General features: G+C 43.1%; 1 protein-coding gene across 1 annotated transcript in view; it reads left to right on the forward strand.

The window, feature by feature from the left end:
• LOC307151812 (uncharacterized protein) overlaps positions 1 to 18,831 on the forward strand; it is a 115,316-nt gene that overhangs the window by 16,825 nt on the left and 79,660 nt on the right. Inside the window, exons 7-17 of the mRNA XM_079859989.1 lie at positions 46 to 144; positions 238 to 384; positions 510 to 587; positions 750 to 897; positions 1,001 to 1,150; positions 1,609 to 1,681; positions 12,284 to 12,444; positions 12,531 to 12,720; positions 12,799 to 12,940; positions 13,018 to 13,151; positions 16,947 to 17,100. Coding sequence (XP_079716115.1) covers positions 46 to 144; positions 238 to 384; positions 510 to 587; positions 750 to 897; positions 1,001 to 1,150; positions 1,609 to 1,681; positions 12,284 to 12,444; positions 12,531 to 12,720; positions 12,799 to 12,940; positions 13,018 to 13,151; positions 16,947 to 17,100 — 1,476 coding nt within the window. The remainder of the gene's footprint in view (positions 1 to 45; positions 145 to 237; positions 385 to 509; positions 588 to 749; positions 898 to 1,000; positions 1,151 to 1,608; positions 1,682 to 12,283; positions 12,445 to 12,530; positions 12,721 to 12,798; positions 12,941 to 13,017; positions 13,152 to 16,946; positions 17,101 to 18,831) is intronic.

The following is an 18,831-nucleotide window of genomic DNA, read 5'->3' on the forward strand; positions in this document are numbered from 1 at the left end:
CAAAATGAAATAAATTTAATGTAAATATCACTTGTTTCTCTCTAGGCTGTAGGAAATATATCTGGCTGTGATATTTCCAGCACTAAGACGATTGTTGACTGTGTGATGCAGCTGACAGAAGAAGACATCTTGACAATTGCGAAGGTCTGTCTGTCCAAATACTAGTCTTTCTTATTGAATCTCTGTAAACACTCCAGTCCACCTATGCACTAAACGGTGTGTTGTCTTTTGAAACAGGAGCATCCGGAGCTTCGTTTTGGAGTGACAGTGGATGGCCAGTTCCTTCCAAAACCTGCAGCAGATCTTCTTCAATCCCACCAGTTTAATAAAGTGCCTCTGATCACCGGAATTACTAATGATGAGTGTGGATATATGCTGCCAAATGTAAAGACAGACTTCTTCACTTTTAAAATTTGTAAAAATACAAACACGAGATTTGTTTTTCCAAAAATTAGAACTTCAGTCAGTATTTTACAGTATATTCACATTTAGCAAATGTTTTTCCATAGTTCTTTTCACCTCCTGGATGGACAGACGGGATGGACATAGAGCAGATTGTGCCGGTTTTGACCATGTTTAATCATGCTGTAAGAGAGTTGTATCTTCAATTATACATATATAGTCCACCAAAGCCAAACTATTTCAAAAGTTATGTTTGAAATATATTAAATTATAAATTATATTTATAATTTAATAACAACGTTTGTACTTTTTAAATAATATTTCTGGTCTATTTTTATCCCCTTTAGCTTCAAGATCAGTCAATTCTTGAGCTTGTTTTAAATGAGTATCTGGGCACATCCACTGACAGGATCAAAATCCGAGATGGTTTTCGAGAGATGTTAGGAGACTCTTTGTTCAACATCCCAGCTCGCAAAGTAGCGAATTTCCACAGAGGTGAGAGTTTGTTCAATGCGCTGTAGAAGTATGACTGTGTTAAATTTGTAGAATGTTGTTTCAGTGATACACAACAATAATGATCAATTTCGTCTATTTCTAGATGCTGGTGCACCAGTGTACGTGTATGAATTCCAGCATTCTCCCAGTATACTTCAAAAGAAAAGACCCAGTTTTGTTGGAAGTGACCATGGAGATGAAATTGTATTTGTTTTTGGTTTTTGCTTTGCAGATGGACTTATAAAGCTGGAAGGTACAACCCCAATAATATTAGAAAATATAACAAATAGACTAAGTGTTTTAGAAGTACAGTCACACTAGCAAACTTTCACAAAATTCCACAGAAAAATGGTCCATTGTATATTGTCAGCAGTGTAGCGATGTATGAAGCACAGCTCACAGAGAAATCACTTTCAGACCAAGCAGCTTTCAGATGGTCAACACAGTGAATTTGCTTTAACACGTTGTGAAATATGCGTGGGGAAAACTTTCGGTCTCACACGAAATATCCAGTCATGTGTATTACTATTTAAATGACTGGATTTCGACTGTGAAAATTTGCAGAAAAACGTTAAATGTGACCATACCTTAAGATCTCAAACTTTAGTCTCATTGATATCATTAACCACAACAGTTGTCAAAGTAAGGATTTTATAGGTAGTGACAATCAATACAGTGTCTCTCTTTGTTTTTCTTCCTGTTTTAATTCAGGTGAACTCTCAAAAGAAGAAAATGAACTTTGTAGATCTGTCATGAATTACTGGGGCAACTTTGCTCGCACTGGGTGAGTGAGACAAATCTCATGTCCTGATTTTGCAGAGTTAGGCGTGTTCCTGGGTCAACATATTTTGCTGATATTGGAAGAACATTCCTGTCTGAAAAATGCATCTAACCCTATCCATACCCCTTAAGCTAACCCTACCCATAACTTATCCCTAAAATCAGAGGGAAATGATAGGTGAATAACACTGATAGAAGCACCTAACCCTGGTTGTAAGCATAAACTTGACATAAACTGTAAACTTGTCCCTCAAATCTGATTGGTTGATTGGAATGTTGTTCCAGGATCAACAAAGATGTTGCACAGGCTCAGCAGACAAGTCCAGGTGAAATTTTTCAGGGTGGTAGATGGATATCATGAATAAAAAGCTTTGTTTAAAGGATGAAATTCTTGAAAACACTACCAAGTAGTTTGCTATAATCTTTGAAGAAGTTTGTTCAAATGTTATAAATATTTGAAACAAATCAAATGTCTGCCAAATCAAATCTTGTGGTGCAACCAACATGCAGAAACATACTTAAAACAGGAAGTGAAATCATAGTGAAGACCCCTGCCGTTCTCTTGAGTCAGTTAAGGTTGTAAAAAGTCATGTGATGCGGCTCCCAAAAAAAACATGATATTTATGAATTAATACTGTTTATATTATAATTTATCATGACATTTGTAAAAAAATAAATAAAGTAAGTTTACAGTAGGTTTAATTTGTTAAAATCAGTTAATGCATTAGTTAACTTTAATAATGAGCAATATATACTTATACATTTATTAACCTTTGCTAGTGTTAGATATAAAAATATCTAAATATTTTGTACAAGATCTGTACATTCACATTTTAGGGTCATTAATTTCATACTGAAAATTAGGGCTGGGTATCGGCAAGGGCCTGACGATTCGGTGCATATCACGATATATTGCAATACAATACATATGGCGATATATTGCAATACTTTAAATAGAAAAATAATTTTTTTTAAAAAATAATAGAGCTGAAAATACAACTTGCTGTGTTCCAGCTGAGGTATTCTGTTATGTGTATCACATTATATTGATAACTCAGCAGAAAAATAAAAACTTCCATTCCAAATTATTAGCAAAGCTATTTGCATTGCAGTGCACTGAACAGTGAACACACTGAAATGTATGAAGTGCATATTGTGTCACTGAACACTTTTAAACTAAAAATGAAGATGTCACAAAATGTATAAAACTGGAATTTCTTCTGTTGAATATAAAACTTATTGTGACTAATGTGGGTAACCAAACAGTTGCTGGTCCCCTTTGACTTCCATAGTATATATTTTCCTACTATGGAAGTCACTGGGTAGTGGGTACAGCAAATGTCTGGTTGCCACATGGAAGCCACATTCTTCAAAACATCTTCTTTTGTGTTCCGCACAAGAAAGAAATGAATACAGGTTTGGAACAACGTTTGAGAGTAAATAAGAACAGAATTTTCATCCCTTTAAGGACAAGCGGCAGCTTGTTTACTGTAATTTTAAGATCGGCACGCATCTAATATATAGGCATATGACACGCACCCGATTTTCTCTCAAATGTTTGCTTTCACTTTAGATATAACCAGCTGTGTTTATGTAAACCTTGTGAGCGATAAATTATTAGCGCAATAAGACTCGAAAGATAACTAAGTAACCAGGCGCTGTTTGACTGGGTTTTAGTGTCAGTGTGTTTCGGGTGTTTGCGCTCAGGAAAGCGCATGTTAGAACAGCGCATCAGCACGCGAATGAAACGTTTAACCGGCAAGGCTTTAAAACACATGAAAATAATAAACTTTTATCAATTGTAGTGTCCCGTGAGTGTAACTCCTCTTCCTTAAAGTGATATATGACTGGTTACTGGTTACGTATGTAACCCTCGTTCCCTGAGTAGGGAACGGAGACGTTAACGTCGGATGACGACGAATGGGGTTTCGCTTAGGAAGCCTATCATCTTCGAGTATATAAAACGAGCCAATGGCAATGAAATGCCATGGGTCTGCGGAATTTGCATAGCGTATCTCCGCCCCACCCTGGGGGTATATAAGGAAGTACGCCGGCAACATGCAGATATGTCTTCGCTGAGGAGCCGAGACTGAACTCAGGCGTTCCAGCGGTACAGTGGAAGTGGCAGGGAGACGTAACGTCTCCGTTCCCTACTCAGGGAACGAGGGTTACATACGTAACCGAGACGTTCCCTTTCGTAGTCACTCCAAGTTACGTCGGATGACGACGAATGGGGTTCCCAGTGTAATCACGCCACCTCTCGACTGTCTTCCAGTGCCCTGCGTAAGTCTGAGCTCCCTGTCGTGAGACTAGCACGGACAAAGGAGTCCTACTTAACACAGGAATACCAAGGTACACTGGGAAGCATATCTCAATGGAAATATGCAACTATGCCCAGCCCGAAGGGGGGGACTTGGAATACACATATGACCCCGGGGGGCTGCATATGGAGAATCACTGGGGTGTCCAGCCGCAGGTGGAATATTTCAACCCCAGGGGTGGCAAGGTGGCTTGCCAAGGGAAAGACACATGCTCAAAGAGGCTTACAGTGGAATACACATGTGGGGGTCGCCCAGAGGGGGAACCATGCACATGGAGGCACCTAGCCAAGCGCGAAAGCTGCCAGAGCCATAACTCTGGCGTTGACGTCGACAGTGCTGGAGGAGACTCAGGGCTTATTAGGCTCACCTGGGGAAATATCGCACGTATCCCGTCCGTGGAGAGGAATGGCGAGCAAGCGAAGACACCTGAGCAGAATCTAGTACCGGCTAGTTGAAGCGAGTACATGAGAAGAAACTGGCTCCACTCAGAGATTGTAGAATCTCGCTAATGTGTTAGGTGTCGCCCAGCCTGCAGCTCTGCAGATGTCTGTTAGCGAGGCGCCATGCGCTAGAGCCCAAGAGGATGCCACACTCCGAGTGGAGTGAGCCGTTACACCAAGGGGGCACGGTCGACCTTGCTGCTGGTATGCCAAAGCAATGGCGTCCACTATCCAGTGAGACAACCTTTGCTTGGAGAGAGCCTTTCCCTTCAGCTTCCCACCATGACAGACAAAGAGCTGATCTGAGGTCCTGAAACACTGCGTTCTGTCTACGTAAGCACGGAGGGTGTGTACTGGACAGAGCAGTGCCAAGGCTGGGTCTGCCTCCTCCAAGGGCAGCGCTTGCAGGTTCACCACCTGGTCTCGAAAGGGAGTAGTGGGAACCTTGGGCACATATCCAGGCCGGGGTCTCAGGATCACGTGAGAGTTAGCCGGTCCGAATTCCAGGCACGCTTCGTCAACCGAAAATGCCTGCAGGTCCCCTACCCTCTTGAAGGAGGCCAATGCAACCAGGAGCGCTGTCTTCATTGACAGGAACTTAAGCTCCACTGATTGCAGAGGCTCAAAGGGAGCACTCTGCAGGGCAGTTAAAACCACTGAGAGGTCCCAAGAGGGTACGAGGGGAGGACGAGGAGGATTCAATCTCCTTGCTCCCCTCAGGAACCTGATGACCAGGTCATGCTTTCCCAGAGACTTACCATCAACTGTGTCGTGATGTGCGGCAATGGCGGCAACATACACTTTCAGGGTGGAGGGAGACAGCCTTCGCTCCAACCCCTCTTGCAGGAAGGAAAGCACGACACTGATCGGGCATTTCGTGGGTTCTTGTTGTTTAGAAGAACACCAGCTTGACGAAGAGGTTCCACTTCAACGCATAGGCATGTCTCGTGGACAATGCTCTAGAGGAAATGATGGTAGCCACCACCGCTGGTGGTAGGGTACTCAAACCTGCCTCGTCCCGTCCAGGAGCCACACATGGAGGTTCCAAAGATCGGGACGAGGGTGCCATAAGGTGCCCCGTCCCTGAGAAAGCAGGTCCTTCCTCAGAGGAATTGGCCAGGGAGGTGCTGTCGCGCATTGCACATGGCGCCCCAACCCGTGGCGGAGGCATCTGTTGAGACAACAACATTTTTTTTTTTTTTTTTTTTTTTTTTATTTAACCTTTATTTAACCAGAAAAGAGCTCTCTGAGATTAAAAATCTCTTTCACAGGAGTGTCCTGGCCAAAATGTGCAGCAATACATTCAGTTCCATCACAGATAAACATCACACAAACAGATTAGAAAAAAAAAAAAACACTTAAAAGCAATTGCATAATGTTAGATCAACTTCCATTTGCCGGATAACTGATTTGAAACGGTCCAAAGTCAGCAAATTTTCTAATTTTAATTTAGATTGGAGGAGATTCCAATCAAACGGCGCTGCATACATAAAAGACTTCTTACCAAACTCAGTTCGAGTAAAAGGAACAGAAAGAGTATAAAAGTTTTGTGAACGAAGAGAATAGTTCTTGATAATTTTCTGCTGCACAAAACAACAGAGATAAGAAGGCAACAACCCCAAGATGGCTTTGTAAATAATTAAGTACCAGTGCGTTTTTCTTCTGGTAGACAAAGAAGGCCAACCTACTCTATGGTACAAGGTGCAGTGATGAGTTGAAGATTTACAATTTGATATAAACCTTAGAGCGCCATGATAAACGGCATCTAAGGAAGAAAGAAGATAATAAGGTGCAAATTGATATACAACATCACCATAATCAAGAACAGGGAGAAAAGTAGCAGAGACTAATTTCTTTTTTACATTAAAAGAGAAGCAAAACTTGTTCCTGAAATAAAACCCAAGCTTGATTTTCAACTTATTCTTCAGTTGAGTGATATGAGAGCTAAAAGATAGGGCATCATCAACTATGATGCCTAGATATTTGTACTCTTTTACTGATTCAATCACTGTACCTTGAGAGGTCTGAAGAGATACTAAATTATTTTCAATTTTTTTTGATTTGGTAAATAACATATACTTGGTTTTATCAGTATTCAGAACAAGTTTTAAACTGTGAAGCCTTAACTGAATAATATCAAAGGCTGACTGAAGCTTAGACAAGGCTTGCTGTCCAGAGGAAGCGCTGCTATACACAACAGAATCATCGGCATAGAAATGAAAATTGGCATCCTGAATGTCATAATCAAGGCTATTTATATAAATGGTAAATAAAAGGGGCCCCAGCACCGATCCTTGGGGAACACCTTTGGAAATCTCTAATAAATCAGATTGTTTACCTTCGGCTTGAACACACTGGGTTCTTCCACTCAGATAATTTTTAAACCAAGGAATAACGTGACTTGATAAACCAACCACCTTCAATCTGTGCAGCAAGATTCCGTGATCCACTGTATCGAAGGCCTTTGATAAATCAATAAAAAGCGAGGCACAAAATTTACCATTATCCATTGACCCTACAATATCATTTAAAACTTTCAAAATAGCCGTTGTAGTACTATGTTTTTTGCGAAACCCTGATTGATTAATAGACAACACTTTGTTTGCGTTCAAATAGCATGTCAACTGTTCATTAATAAGGCTTTCTAATATCTTTGATAAAACGCAGAGCTTTGAGATCGGTCTGTAGTTATTCATTATAGTGGGATCCCCCCCTTTTAATAGAGGAACAACAAATGCTGATTTCCAAATTTCTGGAATAACACCAGTATTTAAAGAAAGATTAAAGATATAAGTTAAAGCAGGTATAATATAATCTGCTGCCAGTTTCAAATACACAGGCTCCACACAATCAGGACCTGAAGATTTGTTTATATCAAGCAGACAGAGTGCTTTATAAACGTCAGTGCTCTTAATTTGTTTAAATCTAAACTCTTCCTTTTCTAGATGACTTTCTGCATTAATAAAATCAGAATCAGAGCCTGTAAGATTTAGTGGTTGAAATAGAAATCCAGAGGCAACAAAATGCTTATTAAAGCAATTGAGCATATGTTCTTTATCTGATATGCTAGTGGAATTCATTTTTATACATGATGGGAAGCTAGACTTGTTTTTACTACCTGATATCAGTTTTATATTCTGCCAGAATTTCTTGGGATTATTTGAATTAATAGTGGTTTTTTCAATAAAATAATCAGCCTTTGCTTTTCTAATAGCCACTGTACATTTATTCCGGAGCTGCCTAAAACGGATCCAATCGGAGCCAACATCAGATTGTCTAGCTTTTGCCCAAGCCACATCCCGCTCACGAATTTGAACAGAAAGGGCTTCAGAAAACCAGGGATTATCCCTACCTTTAACACGAAATTTTTTAAAAGGTGCATGCCTGTTGATGATTGATAAGAATCCATTATAAAAGTAATTCCAGGCAGACTCAACATCGGGAATAAGAAAAATCCTGTCCCAATCATAGCGTGCTACATCAAAAAGAAAGGCTTGTTCATTAAAGTGTCGTGTACATCGTCTAGTGATAATACGTGGTTTGTGCTTGGGTAATTTGGTATCTCTGACTACAGCAACGACGCAGTGATCACTAACATCATTAGCAAATACAGAGGCCAAAGAGTACTTATGAGGCAAATTACTGAAAATAAGATCAATTAATGTGGACTTTTTGTGATCCTTCGAATTGGGTCTAGTAGATGTCTCAACTAGCTGAAAGAGATTTAAAGAGTCACAAATTGCTTTGAAACAATCAGATACTGACTGTAGCCAGTTCACATTAAAATCACCGAGGAGAACAAGCTCCTTATAATTCAAAGAAGTCACCGAGTGCATCAGAGAGGAAATGGCATCAGTACTAGCTGATGGGGGTCTGTAGCAACCAACAACAGTAAGATGTAAAGTCTTGGAAACGATAAGATTTAACATGCCTGGAAACTCGTTCGAAGGGCACTCCGGCCTGTAGAAAACTGAGATTCGACCACGGGGTGAAGGTCTGATGGCAGGTCGGAGTCACTGGGACTCGGAGCGTGCTGTGATGCCATGCCCACCTCGGGACTCGGGACACTCCAAAGCTGAAGTGGTCTCATATGAAGCAATCCGAGCGGCGTGACTCCGGCTGCGGATGCCATATGGGCTGCCTCGACGACCTTCGTGAAGACGCGAGGAGACAGGGCTAGCCCGAAAGAGAGAACTGCGTACTGGTATGCCTGCTCCTCGAAAGCAAACCGTAGGAACGGTCTGTGTCGAGGAAGAATAGAGACATGGAAGTAGGCGTCCTTCAGGTCGATCGCTGCAAACCAATCCTGCTGTCGCATTCGAAAATGCGTTTGGCCGTGAGCATCTTGAACGGCATCCTGTGAAAGGAACGATTCAGGACGCGCAGATCCAGGATAGGTCGTAATCCACCGGATTTCTTCGGTACAATGAAGTAATGGCTGTAAAAGCCGGACTTCATTTCGGCTGGAGGGATAGTCTCAATCGCACCCTTCGCCAGTAGGGTAGCGACCTCCGCTCTCATGACAGGGGCATTGCCACCAACCATCATGAAGCAAACTCCCCTGAAGCGGGGAGGAGACCGGGCAAACTGAATCGCGTAGCCGAGCCTGATGGTCCTCGCGACCCAGTGGGACAGTCTGGGAAGCTCTAACCAGGCTCCCAAACATGTACCAGCGGGGTCATGCGGACCACAGACGTACCCTCGGTGGTGCAGCGAGGCGGAATGACCGGCCCAGGCGTGGGTGGCATAGTGGCCCGATGCTGGGGCACGGTCATTAGCCGCGTCCTGCCAGGGGAAGACCAGCGTCCCACGGGGGCGTGCTCTGGCAGGGGTCTGGCAACAGAGGGGGACGAGAGTGGCGAGGCTCGTGAGCGGCGCACACTGTCATCAGAGAACTCTGTGTGCTCAGAGATGGGAGAGTGAGTTCTTTCTTTAACCACAATAGGGTGCTGCCCGTCGAGGGACGAGCAGCGGGAGTGGGAAAACCAAGGATTCTCCCCCGGCCCTCCACCGGGGGAATGAGCGGCCCTGCTACCATCTCCTGAAGGGAACTCAATGCCATCTCTGAGCAGCCCGTCTCAGGAGCGCCGCTTTGCCTGGCGTTTAGCGGGGAGCGGGGCTGGAGTGGGCTGCGGGGCCTTCCTACGGCGTCCTCCACGACGCGACCCGGATGGAGGCTGCTGCTGGGGCCGTGCAGGAGGGGCGGGAGCCGTAGGAGGGTGCCCTCGGCGGCGAGCAGACTGAGGCACCTGTGCCGACGGCTGGGTGGAGGCAGCAGTGGGCCATCGGGGCAGGACGTGTTTTAACGCCTCAGTCTGCTTCTGAGCAGTCAAGAACTGCTGGGCAAAGTCCTCGACTGCACCACCGAAGAGGCCAGCCTGGGATATGGGGGTGTCGAGGAACCGGGTTCGCTCGGCCTCCTGCATATCGGCCAGGTTGAGCCACAGGTGTCGCTCCTGAACAACACAGGTGGACATCACCTGACCCAGGGAGTGTGCGGTCACCTTCGTTGCTCGGAGAGCAAGGTCGGTGGCAGCACGCAGCTCATCAAAGAGCCTGGGGTCAGTCCTCCCCTCGTGCATGTCACGCAACAACTGGGCCTGGTAGACCTGCAGCATTGCCATGGCATGCAGTGAGGAGGCCGCCAGCCCCGCAGCTCTATAGGTCTTCGCCACAAGCGTGGAGGAGAACCTACAGGCCTTGGAGGGGTGCTTAGGGTCGCCGCGGGAAGAAGCACTCTGAGGACATAGTTGCATGGCAACAGAGCGTTCAACCTGGGGAACCCCAGTGTACCCTTTGGCAGCCGGAGGAGGTCGACAAGCGATCGCGGGAAGACAAGGGTGCCTTCCAGGACCTCGTGACCTCCTCATGCACATCCGGGAAGAAAGGCATTGGGGTAGGGCGCTGACGAGGATCAGCAGCCGCCCCCAAAAACCAATCGTCCAGCCGCGAGCGCACCAGACCAGGTGGCGGGGACCACTCAAGCCCAATGGCCGCGGCTGCCCGGGAAAGGATGGCCGTCAGCTCGGGATCAGAATCGGGCAATGCTGGGACACCCGAAGGTGGCAGCACAGCCGAATCGTCACTTCCCAAGGACTCCTGCCCACCTTGTGATGCAGCGATCGACATCACATCTTCCTCTGGAGCGCCGAATGAAACCCGCGGCAAGTCAGAGGACTGTACTGCGGGTTCATTCGGAACACTCACGGGTTGCACAGTGCTAGAGGGAGGTGTGGAGCGTGGAATAGTCGGCGCTTTATTCCACACTGTACCGAAGTACCAGCTCTCGTGGAGCTCGTAGATCGGGTTGCGTATGAGGGGACTCTATCATGAAGGTCATTGAGTCTCGACCGCAACCGTGCGATGGGCATGTTCCCGCAATGGGAACGTGACTCATCCACAAACGCTGCCTTAGCATGATCAATGCCCAGACACACAAGACAGCGATTGTGCCCATCAGAGTCAGAAATGTATAGACCGCAACCAGAAGTGCACGGGCGAGGCATCTTTAAAAAGACGTGCCACGTGCAAGCTCTTTTAGAAAGGAGATTTTCTCCGCAAGTGTTGAAGCAACCAGGGAGATGAACACACAAACTCTGGCAAATCACTACACAGATAAGCAGGGAATGTGCACTCGCTGGAACTCGCTGTCACACCAACACCCGGAGAGAGGCTTGTCTCGAAGAGAAAGTAGAGATAACTCAGAGTTGGCTGTGGAGTGAAGTGGTGAACTTGGCTCCGAAGCGAAAACATATCTGCATGTTGCCGGCGTACTTCCTTATATACCCCCAGGGTGGGGCGGAGATACGCTATGCAAATTCTGCAGACCCATGGCATTTCATTGCCATTGGCTCGTTTTATATATTTGAAGATGATAGGCTTTCTAAGCGAAACCCCATTCGTCGTCATCCAACGTAACTCGGAATGACTACGAAAGGGAACTGCAACTGATAGAATGCCCTGTAACACAATACTACGATAATTTGTGGAGGCATTTTAATCTTCCACGATCAAAAATTGTGATATCGCACACCCCTAAACCAAAGTGCACCGGCACCCACACGTCGAGATTTCTGTATGCACAAGGAATCTGACAACAGTCGGTATGATCTGATCTCACCATCATCGAGTCCATCTGTGATTACATGAAGAAACAGAAAAAACTGAGACAGACTAAATCCAGAAGAACTGCGGAACGTCTCCAAGATGCTTGAAGAAACCTTCCTGCAAAGCTACAGGACTGTGAAAAGTACTGGCACTTGTGTTAAAATGCTGTAACGTAAGAATGCTTTCAAAAATAAAATCACTAATTTAATTTATTTATGATTTAACTTCTATTAACTAATTCAAATCAATATATGGTGTAACGACCCTTTGCGTTTAAAACGACTTTTGTCCAGGTACACTTGCGCATAGATTTTCAGGTAGCTTTGCAGGAAGGTTTCTTCAAGCATCTTGGAGACGTTCCTGCAGTTCTTCTGGATTTAGTCTGTCTCAGTTTCTTCTGTTTCTTCATGTAATCACAGACGGACTCGATGATGTGAGATCAGATCATACTGGCTGTTGTCAGACTCCTTGTGCATACACAAATCTCACTGGATTATTACAATTAATGGCAAAAATAATGTTTGGAAATGTAAACTGATATTTCCTACTGACACACTACAGCAAAAGATATAAATAACTGACTTAAAACCATTTTTTGTGTGTGTGTGTGTGTGTGTGTGTGTGTGGTGGTGGTGGTGGTGGGGGGGGGGTTATACATATTTGTTTTTATACAAATATGTATAAAAAGAATGCATTTCTAAGAGTTTGTTTTAAGCTATATTTTAAAAACTTTTTCAGGTCTCCGAATGGTCTGGGCCTCACATCGTGGCCTGAATTTGGAGCTGAAGCTGAGTATCTCAGCATTGGACTGGAACAGAAACCTGGAAAGGACCTGAAAGGAAAACACTTTAATTTCATGACTCAAACCCTTCCACGATTAATAAATAAGCGAAAGGAAGGCAAGTTATCAAAGTCAGCATTGTTTTAAAATTCGCTAAGGGTCGCTGTATAATATTAAGAATGGTTGCACATTTGTTTTTGACAGGACCTGTAGCACATACCAAATTAGGATCTCTAAGAGGTTCCTTCATGACTGTGAAGGGCAAGGAAACTGTCATCAATAGCTATCTTGGTGTACCATTTGCCAGGCCTCCAGTGGGGTCTCTGAGACTGGCTCGGCCCCAGCCTGCAGAGAAATGGCAAGGAGTGAGAGATGCAACCAAACAGCCATCAATGTGAGATGCTACAAAACAGTATTTAAATTCAAATGTGTTTAGACATTTCCAGTATCTAATGTACAGTGGATTCTTTAGGTGCATTCAGGACAGGCAAGCGAGTGTCCTTGAGCTGGAGTTTCTCTCTATGGATGTGGAGATTCCTGAGGTCTCAGAGGACTGTTTGTATCTCAACATCTACACTCCAGTCAAACCTGGTGAAGAAGACGCCAAGTTGCCAGTAAGTTCAACAACAGCTTTTTGGGATTGAACGTCCTCATAGAAATTGGGTCGAGAATGTTTCCACGTGTTTTCTAGGTCATGGTTTGGATTCATGGTGGAGGACTTTCTGTTGGTTCAGCTTCAGTGTACGATGGCTCTGTTCTGTCAGCGTATCAGGATGTGGTCGTGGTGCTGATTCAGTACAGATTGGGACTGCTGGGATTCTTAAGGTTGGTCATAAATTATTTAACTGCTGCAGATTACCTGGATCATATGAAATGCTTAATGAAAGCGGAAAGATCATCAATTTTAATTTATTATTATTATGAGGTGTGAATATTTGCTCTGACAGCAATTTGATTCAAGTGTGATTCTTAAATGATGCATTGCATAATGAAATCTGAAAATTGGTCTTTGGTACAATTCATAATATTTTAATGAAAGTTTTTTTTTTTATTATGGCAGCATGGTTCAAGCATAAAACCTCTATGCATAAAAGTAATGCATAAAAATCACTTCATGTTACATTGTTATTATATAAGACGCTTTATAATTATTACAATAAATAATAATAAAATTATTCTGTATTAATTTTTTAAAGGAACACACCGACTTTTTGGGTCTTTAGCTTATTCATCGTATCCCCCAGAGTTAGATAAGTCCATACATACCCTTTTCATCTCCGAGCAAGCCGTAACTCTATCTGGCGCACCCACCGCTAGCCTAGCTTAGCACAAAGACTGGAGGTAAACAGCTTCAGCTAGCATACTGCTCCCAATAAGTGACAAAATAACGCCAACATTTTCCTATTTACATGTTTTGATTTGTGTAGTCACAGTGTATACAAATAACAAGGTCACATGAGACACAGCCATCTTCTAACCGTACACATACTGGGAACTATATTCTCAGAAGGCGAAGCACTGCTACTTGGGCGGAGTGATTTGCTTGCAGCACCTGAGAAGCCCGTGGTGAGAAGCAGAGAGTTGGAGTAAATCACTCCGCCCAAGTAGAAGTGCTTCGCCTTCTGAGAATATAGTTGTATAAGGTTAGAAGATGGCTGTGTCTCATGTGACCTTGTTATTTGTACACGCTGTGACTATACAAATCACAACATGTAAATAGGAAAATGTTGGCATTTATCTCCAGTCTTTGTGCTAAGCTAGGCTAGCGGTGGGTGCGTCAGACAGTTAAGGCACGCACGGAGATGAAAAGGGTATGTATGGACTTATCTAACTCTGCGGGATACGGTGAATAAGCTAAAGTCCCAAAAAGTCAGCGTGTTCCTTTAAAAAACTATTAAAAATGAGATGCAAATATAACTGGATTAAAAACCCACAGTAGAAGATTGGAATCTTGATTTAATGGATTTTTACTACAAGTAGGTAAAAATTTAGTCTGTAATTGATAAATTAATCAAATCTGGATTAAATTCTCATTGTCAAATAGATTCTTTTAATGATTTTTTAAATTTCAGTAGCCGTAATGTATTTATTTATTTTTTGTAAATAATTTGTCATTTTCAAATGTGTAGGTTTTGACTACAAAAAAAACTACAAAAAGGTTTTGACTACAAAAAAATCAATTTTTTTATTTTTTTGTAAAGAAACAAAGGTTATAGGTATTAGTAATTAAAAAAAAAATTCACAACAATACTTTAGGGCTACCAATTTTAATTTAAGGATGAATAACATTTTTAATGGCATTCAATTATTGCAATTAATACTTGTAACTTGGCATTAAAATGTATTTGTTTTTGTGCAATGTGCGTATTAGTGATGCTCTGAAATTTCTGAAACTGAAAAGATTTGGCCAAAATCATTGACAATTTCTCCACGAAACAATGACAAATTTAAATATAGCTGCAAGCAGCAATTATCGGGGCCAAGCAGAATAAGATGACAAGACATGCCAACAGTGCTTAAAGTGTCAGACCAACTGCAACAATGAGCAATTAAAGACAATCAAGAGTATTTTAGGCGAAATGGCTGAAAAATCACATTAACAGAAATTAAAAATATGATTTAATTGATTATCACTTTCGACCAATAGGTGGTGCAGTAACAAAACTGATGTGATGTGGTCAGAGTGAAGTGACAATGACACATACAAAGTTTGGTATCAATATGTCAAGGCATTGCAGAGATAAAGACTAAATAGTCCTTTTGGCATCATGCCTCAACTTTGCTGCTGCACTATACGAAAACGGTTTCGTCTATCAACACGAAATCCATAACTTTTAGTCGGCACGGTCTGGAGATGATACGATTCGATTTTGGTGAAAATCGGACAAACGGTCTAGGAGGTGTTCGAAAAAGTAGGTTTTGAATGAAAATCAAGATGGCGGACTGGAAGTTAGGCCAAATAAGGTACACGTGGTATGTTCACAGCGTGAACCAAGGAATCTATTAAGACCAGTGGCATTACAATAGGCCGATTTATTCAAAAGTTATTAGCAGTTTTGAAAATTTTGTTATAACTTTTGACCAAAAGGTGGCGCTGTCTCAAAATATTTTGGGTACCTTCAGGGGATGGTGCAGATGGCACATTCTGAGTTTCGTAATATTACACCAATGTATTCGTTAAGTATAGCATTTTATTTCACAAAACTGTATTGAAGTCAATGGGAATTTCATGTTTTGTTCTATTATAGCGCCACCAAGAGGCTTAGTCCCACCATTTTTTTGTGTGTGTCCTCAGAGGGAGCCCATACATATGTGTGTCAATTTTGGTGAAAATATCTCAATTCGCTTCGGAGTTATAGACATTTATATGAAAAAACACGTAAAAAATGACTGACACATGACTTTGATTGGATTTTACTACCCCTTACTATCAATATTTTCGCATTTGGGAATTGGTGTTCTGCTATCGATCTATGTTTCCAAACTTCTGACAGTGGTTTCGTCTCGATCGGACCAGTGATTTCGAAGATATCGGCAAATGTTTTTTAAGCGCTAAATCACAATGCTACACAAACCGTAAGGCAAAACCTAGCATGTTTGGTATCGTAGGACTCGGCAAGGATTCAGGAGTCTAATGAGATGAGTCTCCTGAAAATAAGTCGACCACACCCAAAGTTATAAGCATTTGGAAAATAAATTCACCACTAGGTGGCCCTGTTTCGAAACTTCTCAGGCTCCTTCAGGACATCATGCTGATGACCCATACCAAGTTTCGTAACAATCCGTTCATGCGTTCCTAAAATAGAGCATTTTAGCACAAAATTCAAAATGGCCGATATGGTAAAATTGAATATCATTCGACTCGGCATGTTGCCCTGCATCTAATGAGACGGATTTTATGATTTTTGGACAAACTGTTCAGAAGTTATAAGCAAAAATATCAATTTTTCATGTCTCCGGACCAGTAGGTGGCACTGCGGCGAAATGCAGCATGTAACCTCAGGTCATGCTTGTGATGACATGTACCAAGTTTGGTCTGAATAAGATAAACCGTTGCGGAGATACAGCCTTATGTCTGTTTTTGCAAGCACTACATAAAATTAATTTGCGCGGTATTCGAGAACGGTGTGATCAATTTTTATGAATTTTATTTCTAGCCCTTGTGGTTCAAAAGTTATTAGCATAAACATGAGTGAAAGTGAGTGACATTGAGTTGGAGACTCCAAATTTGCTATGGTGACTTTTCAGACTGTCCTTTATCAGTGTGCCAAATTTCATAACTTTCCTGCAAGCGGTTCTATGGGCTGCCATAGACTGCCAGTCGGAAAAAGAAGAATAAGAACTGGAACAGATACAGTAGGTGCCTCCGCACCTTCGGTGCTTGGCCCCTAATAAGAACACTAACGATTACAATAGGTGCCTCCGCACCTTCGGTGCTTGGCCCCTAATTAGCGAAAAAGTTCTGAAGGGCCAAAATGATTGACGATATTTCATCATTATTTTATTTTGGCTTCAGTGTTTCATAAAAAAAAACTAATTTTGGTGCATGCCCTATTATGTGAATACATTTTTCTGTATTTAATCACAGATTCAGATAAAAGTTTCCTTTTCTTTTTGCAGCACAGGAGATGAACATGCGCCAGGAAACTATGGTCTTCTGGACCAGGTGGCTGCCCTTCATTGGGTTCAGGAGAACATCCACAGCTTTGGGGGCGACCCTGGATTAGTGACAATCTTTGGAGAGTCTTCTGGAGGAGTCAGTGTGTCTTTACATGTAAGAAAAATAAAGATAAAAAGAAAAAAACATTATATATATATATATATATATGTCTCTCAGTAACGCTCTGTTTTGTTCCTGTCTCTATGAAGCCCCTCCTTTTAAAAAAGCAAAATGTGCTCTGGTTGGTTGGCTGGCCCAGTGTGTTGTGATTGGTCAACCGTTTCGAGCATGTTTGGGAAATGTCACACCCCTTACCATAACCGCGAGTTCCCTTTCGAAGGAACTCCTCGCTTTGTCAGTTGCTGACGCTACGGAGACATGTCCTGCGAAACCCTGTGTGTGAAGCACGTGAGAGTGCCCAGGCATACAGAAGGGTGCCTGCATTACACGTCATCAGCTTTTTTGTCTTCAGGAAGCCGCTTTGTTTGCATGCGTGTGTGAAGATAAGAGTCTGTTGGAGCGGATTCAACTCTCGATGGAGCTAGATACACTCATTGCAATGCATTTGAGGTAAGAAGTTCTGTTCTTGCTTGATTCTCTTTAGAGCGATGAGAATCAAGCATTTGCACAGAGCACGTTTGGCTTTTGAGGGAGTTGAATGCATTCATTCTGAAGCATTTGCTGTGAGAAGCTCCACCCTTGCTTGACTCTCTCTTGAGGGATGAGAGTTGAGAGTCTGCACTTCGTCGTTCCGATCCCATTGCTGCCTAGGATTGATCATGGGGAATGTAGGTGGAGCATGGGACGGAGTCTGACAGGAGTTTTTTTTCTTTTTGGGCTTCTCCTGCTAGCTCTGTTGTTCTCATGTGGGTTCAGGAAGCCCCTCTGCGGGCGCTTCTGACCTGGCTGAGAGCATTTTAATGTGGCGTGTCTAGTTATGAGGAATTGAGAGTTGAGGCAGGTGTTATTAATAATACACCTCCTCCGCTGCCCCACATATAAGTCTGTGAGCCTTTTATTTCTCCCAGATCTTCTCATTGAGTTGTCGAGATCATGGAGGAATTTGGTTCAGCTCGTATAGTGTGTCCCGTGTAGGTAAACTATTCACGTGAGGAGGGACTGTGCATTGGTCATTCAGTGGTTGCTATAATTGCTACAGAGAGGCATCTGTGACAAGGAAAATGAAAAAAACGTTCTTATTGGTGCTCTGATGTCACACTCTGACCTCTACAGACTGCCGGTGAGACGGTAGTAGAGAAGTTACAAAGGCGAGGTCTCAGTCAGCAGCTTTCAGCAGATGTATCCCTCACTGGGGGTCTGTGAGGGCTGAAGGAGTAGTCATTACCCCTCTCTCCCTAGCCCCCCCACCCCCACCCCCCATTCAGTTTACGCTGATTTTGGGGTCTGCCTTCATGGTCCTGTAGGTGTTTTTTCTATGGAGGAATTAAAGAGGTCTATCACCCTCTCCAGCTTTTTAGGCTTGGAGATTACAGCGGGTGCAGTTTATCTCTGCTCGCTTCTTTAGGAGAACCCTGCTTAATGCTTACATCCTGCTTTTGCAGGAGCTTAAGTACAGAGTATGGACTAACGTTAAGAGCGTGAGTCGTGATGAGATGATGCAATCCACTATCTTATCTGGTCCAGAGCAATGCTGTTGTTCAGTATGTTCCTCTGGGGCTTAGGTCCAGAGGATAGACTGATGTTAAGTGAAAGTGTGAAGCTGCAGTGAGATGAGGTGATCTGCTTTCTTATCTGGTCCAGAGCAATGTCGTTGTTCAGCATGCTCCTCTGTAATGTCTACTGAGGGCCGCTGAATGTGTTGGTCATGGTGAGATAATGCAACTC

Source organism: Squalius cephalus (assembly GCF_949319135.1).
Source record: "Squalius cephalus genome assembly, chromosome: 23".
Classification (NCBI taxonomy): Eukaryota; Metazoa; Chordata; class Actinopteri; order Cypriniformes; family Leuciscidae; genus Squalius; species Squalius cephalus.